The sequence below is a fragment of the Camponotus floridanus genome, unplaced genomic scaffold, assembly GCF_003227725.1.
Source record: "Camponotus floridanus strain SB8 unplaced genomic scaffold, Cflo_v7.5 scaffold68, whole genome shotgun sequence".
NCBI lineage: Eukaryota > Metazoa > Arthropoda > Insecta > Hymenoptera > Formicidae > Camponotus > Camponotus floridanus.
Genome location: NW_020229836.1, coordinates 997,825 through 1,003,444, shown reverse-complemented (window position 1 = coordinate 1,003,444; position 5,620 = coordinate 997,825). Strand labels below are relative to the sequence as shown.

Here is a 5,620-nt window from a genome sequence, read left to right as displayed (position 1 = left end):
TCTCCTGATAATATAAATTATAAGAAACGAATTGGTTTAGTGGGCTCTTAATGCTCTTTACTTAATTATCATGTTGTTAAATATTTTTCTATATTCGAGTGTCACCGTGTGAATGATGGCAAAGCTATGACATGTATAGCCGCTTGCTATACGTCGTCAAGGCCAAACATATGATATTAATTGATAATTCTCTGCCGAAATATTTTGCGTACTATATATACACGCGACATTTTAAATAGAAGTATATTTTATTTTAAATTAATTAATTATGAACGATTGATGTATCACGGAACAATCGCGATATATCGCAAACCACCATCATGTTTCGGAGAGCGACCCGCCTACCGCTTCGCCGTGATCGTAGTATCTATATTTAATTAATTAATCGAACGATTGCATTCCGATTCATCTTTTCGTTCGGTATATATAAGTATTTAATAAATTAATCGAACGATTACATTCGGCTTGCCATTTTACTCGCCGCATTACAGTGAATATCGCGCGAGATAGGCAGGCAACATGCACGGCGTCGTGCACGATTTCGACCGTCCGCGCGCAGACGAAAAACAGCGAATTTATATCTCGACTTCCAGACGCGATTTCGTTCTTTTTGCATAAAATTCTACACCATTTCGCGGCACTACCGTTTAAATCTCGTCCCGATGGCCCGAAGAGCGGCTGACTTACAGTGAATATCCGAAATTTGCTTCTTGGACTCACACTTAAATGTAATATTTATACATATAATATAAATATATAATATAAATATATAATATAAATAATAGCAAGGAAAAGAGAGAACATATTAATATTTTTATATAATAAATTATTATTAATTAAATTATTTATATTTTTATTTATATTATTTATATTATCAGAGGAACATATATGTTATCCTCTGAGAACCTTCGTAGACATTTGTTTTGTAGTTCATATTTTGTTGTTAATGTTCATAGAGGAAGTATCACTTCCAGGGATAAAGCGAGCCACGACATCTCTCAGTCTCTCTGTGCACGCTCGGTCGGCTTCGGTCAGCTCCAATCAGCGTTGAGCGCATGCGCATCGCATCGCCTCCACGCTGTTGACAGATATGACCAGAGAGAAACCTGAGAGCGGCCACCTCGCTTTAACGAGCACATTGTCCTAATGCGCCGCCTGATAAAGTGGACGTCAACTAAATCCATTACAGGCGATAATAATACATGGTTCGTATCTGAGCTATGGTTCATGTCCGAGCTATGGTTCATATACGAACATATCTTTCGCCCTAGGGATATTAGACTTTCCTAATTTAATCCGAGCACTCTTCCAACCTAACCTAATCTAACTTTCGTATCGTGAAAAACGGATACGTTTACGAACGACGCTTGACGACCGTTACGATCTTTCGTTCCCGGCACGAAACGAGAGGCGAGTAGGTTGTGAAACTGACAAAAGCTCGGGCGCCATATTGCGAGCTTGTGTTTGGTTAGCGTTTCTGGCGCGTGGTGAAGAAGTTTATTGTAATTTAATTGATAACGATGTCCGACAATCAGGTAAGCAATCCGAGAACCGCGCGATCGGCGATTCTCCCGACCTCGTCATCCTCCATCGTGGCCGCGAACATGCGATCGGCGACGATTAATCCGTTAATTTTTTACACCGATTCGTTGAGTGTTTAAACTAGCGCTCTAACCTTGCTGTGTAACTACTAGGAACAAAAGCCCGAAGCCGGCCCAGGTGACGCAAATTCAGAGTACATCAAACTCAAAGTCGTCGGAAATGTAAGCGATGCATGCTCAGACTAGTACTTTTGTTAGCGAATGCACGAGATATTCCTTCTTTTTTTCTTTCTCCTCTTTTCCAGGACAGCAATGAAATTCATTTTAGGGTAAAGATGACCACTCAAATGGGCAAGCTGAAGAAGTCCTATAGTGATCGTGTGGTAGGTTTTATTCGTTTTTCGTTTTACGCTAAAGCGATTCTGCAGAATTTTTCAAAAATAACATAGAAATATGAATTTACTTCAATCATAAGTGTATATAGTTTTTCATTTGATGACAAATATATTTGTTTAGTTTGCTAATGCATTTTCAGAAATTGTGTGTCGAGAACTTTATATAGCTTTTTGATTTTATTTTTTATGCGACAGTAATAATTTTCTTATAGTAAATATAGTGTAATTTTTGTGTGGATAATAATTGTTTGAAAAATTAATATTTTTATTAATCTCTAAACTTTTAGAGAGGCTTCACATATTGAATTTAATAATAAGATAAGATTTAATAATTAGAATAAAATTGTTAAATTTTTACACATTTAAACGTGGTAATATTCATATGTAATCATAAATTTAATTCTATTCAGGGGGTACCTATGACATCGCTTAGGTTTCTTTTTGATGGTAAAAGAATCAATGATGATGAAACACCAAAGCAGGTAAAGTAATTTTTTAATTTTGATTCAGAATCAATAGAAAAATAATATCATAGTTTAGAAACTTTGTTAAAACTCCTGAATTTTTAATTAATTTATAATTTAAAAGAACGTTTTTATATCTAAATATCTTAAATATATTTGATATTTTAAAAGATAAATTTAAAATTATACTCAGAAAAATATTAACTGTAATAAAACATAAATGTGAATTTGGGAATCTTTGTACATATATGACATATATATATGTGCGTGTATAAGAATAGAGATGTATTTTTATTTAGATATATATTTGTTAATATGCACTGTGAATATATATATATTACAGTAAAATTTGAATTGATTTTAGCTTGAAATGGAGAATGATGATGTCATTGAGGTATATCAAGAACAAACAGGTGGTCACTAATTCAATTACAAAGGAAAAAAAAGGCTTATTATTTGATTCTAATATTTCTTAAAGTGAAAGTGACTAAACAAAAAAAGATGGACAAGTTTATAAGTATGCATATACATATTATATACACACGAACACAAATGGTTAAATAATAAGTAATTTCTTTTTGAATTCACATACGATATTATAAAATGTGTGTGCTGTCTTACATTCCTGTATCAAGAATCATCGCCGGGGAGGCTGTCCAACAAATCCCCAGATCATTTTGTAAAACATGCATGCGGACAGTTATGCCTTAACATTGCACACTGTTTCCGTCTTTTTAGTGTGTCATCAAGGCAACTTTCAGAAATAGAATAACTGAATTATCCGCCATTATAAATGCGTTTCACATATGTGACAAATTCCTTGTCCATTTGTATTTGTCCTTTGGAAATTTTAGTTTTTTTTTCCTCTTTTTTTTATGTATTACAGTAGATACACAAAAAAAAGATGTGAATATGATATAACAAATTGTTACATTTAAGATATAATAAAAGGAAGTGTAATTGTAAACCTTTTTTTTTCGAATAACTGCAATAATAATAAAAATTATTTGTGAAGCGCAAGTTTTGAACTTAGAAATACTTAGAATTGATATAATATACCTTGTTCTTTAGAAGGTTTAGAATATTTTTAGTTATAAGACATAATACATGTAGTGCGAATAATTTTTGGGTATTCTTCAGAAACTTATTCTTGGCGTTTTCGAGTAATTTCTTTTTAACTATGATGCGACTAACTTTTGCAATAAGTATTAAATTTATAAAAATTATATAAAAAATTTAAAAACATGAGAAGAATATAAAATGGAAATGATACAGTTATCATTATTGCATATGATATTTGTATTATTTAAATATGATTACTCAAAAAAGTAAATAAATATTGTTATTTCTTAATAATAGATAAGAGAAATAATAAAATTCAAGGCTCATTTTTATTTATACTTTTAACATATTTAATAATTATAAGATATTAATTCTTGGGTATTTAATTATATAAGTTTTATAGATTCTTATATACTATAAGCAAAAAAGAAGATACTTTTGAAAATAATAATATACAAATAGTCTTATTTTATGAGCATTAATTAATGATGCAATATATAACAAGCTATATTATTACATATTTACAATACAAAAATGAACTATTTCACAAACATATCTAAAATATATAGAGAATTTGGAATCAATTTGTAAAGTCTAAATTTTATATATACAGAATGATTTACGTATAACTCGCAATTTTAATTTTAATGACAGATTTGCCTATCAATTTTTAATTTGTATATATATATATATATATATATATATATATATATATATATCTTTATAATAAAAATTTATTATATATTTCTTAATGTGCTATGAATATATTACAGTAAAGTTTGCATCAATTTTAATTTGAAATGGAGAACGATGTCATTGAAATATATCAAGAACCAATGGTCATTAATTGAATTACAAAGAAAAACAAAAAATTAAATATGAAATTAAAAGATCACATCTAAAATATATCTAATATTTTAAATGAAATATATTTATATATTTAATACAATATATTTATTTAAAATTTAAAATTAATCAAACTTGTAATTTAATTTTTTAAATTCAATTTTTAGTTCATAACTTCTTTTACCCTAAAAATTTAGTTCATGAAAATTATTGCCAGCAAGTACTTTTAAAAAAAAATTAAAATTTATTGAAAATTCTGTCATTAAAATTAAAGTTATAAGATATGTGTGAAATACTTTACGTATATCTGTTATTCTGTTGTTCAAAAATATCCGATATATAAATTGTCTCGTAAACGATAACAAGCGATATGCCGCAAATCAATATTTCATTCGACATGTATGGTGTAGTAAAGATTATTAAAGAGATAACTTGCGAAGCGGATTCTTTCTCTCTCTTCGACGTCTAAATTCCGATGCTATAGATTATTAATTATACAGTAAATTTTCTCTAATAATTTTAAGAGAACCTTTAAAGATATTAAGATATGTGTAACCATTTGTAATTGATCAAAAATGTAAATATAAATTTATGCTTGTACACAATTATAAATTTAATAATTTTTAAAAGTACAATGAATTTAATGTCCAGTAATAATTAAATATAAAAATATAATATTCTCCGATATATATTAATGCAAAGAAAAAAAATACTGCCAAAAAGTAAAATTTTTAGATAAAAAAATAAGAATTATCTCTATGATATGGATAAAATCTATAATATATAATTATATATAATCCCTCCATATATAGATTATACATAGTATATATTACTAATAGATTATGTATCATCTATTAGATATATAATCTATAATAGATAGATAGATGTATAGATAACCATATATAATCATATATTCAACTATTAATTTATAATGTAAGAATAAAATATTTAAAAAATGCTAGTATTATTTCTATATATCTATAGCATCGGAGAATCCGGATTGAAATTTTATGCATGTACATAATTTCTATGACTTAACAGTAATAAATCTATATAACAAAACATTAATTTTAATGTTTTTCACGTATTATTGATATTAGGCGTAATGGTCACTATTCTATATTATATTCCAAAACAAGAAATTATCGATTTTGTTATCGTGTCATGCGCTTGTTGTCACGTGACAAAAATTTCTGATCGACATTTAGTGGATTCGACACGTTCTCGCATCTCTTGTTTTCCTTTTTAATTTTTTATTTCTCTATAAAAATTAAATATAACGAGAAGGAAGGGGTGTGTAAATAAAATAGTA

At 28.4% G+C, this 5,620-nt stretch overlaps 1 protein-coding gene across 1 annotated transcript; it reads left to right on the top strand.

The window, feature by feature from the left end:
• Positions 1-1,333: 1,333 nt before the first annotated feature.
• Positions 1,334-3,055, top strand: LOC105258580 (small ubiquitin-related modifier). Its single transcript, XM_011269924.3, has 5 exons — positions 1,334-1,535; positions 1,695-1,763; positions 1,847-1,924; positions 2,347-2,418; positions 2,765-3,055. Exons 1-5 carry the CDS (start codon positions 1,521-1,523, stop codon positions 2,822-2,824), a joined length of 294 nt encoding a protein of 97 aa, XP_011268226.1. The 5' UTR covers positions 1,334-1,520; the 3' UTR covers positions 2,825-3,055.
• The last annotated feature ends 2,565 nt before the right edge of the window (positions 3,056-5,620 follow it).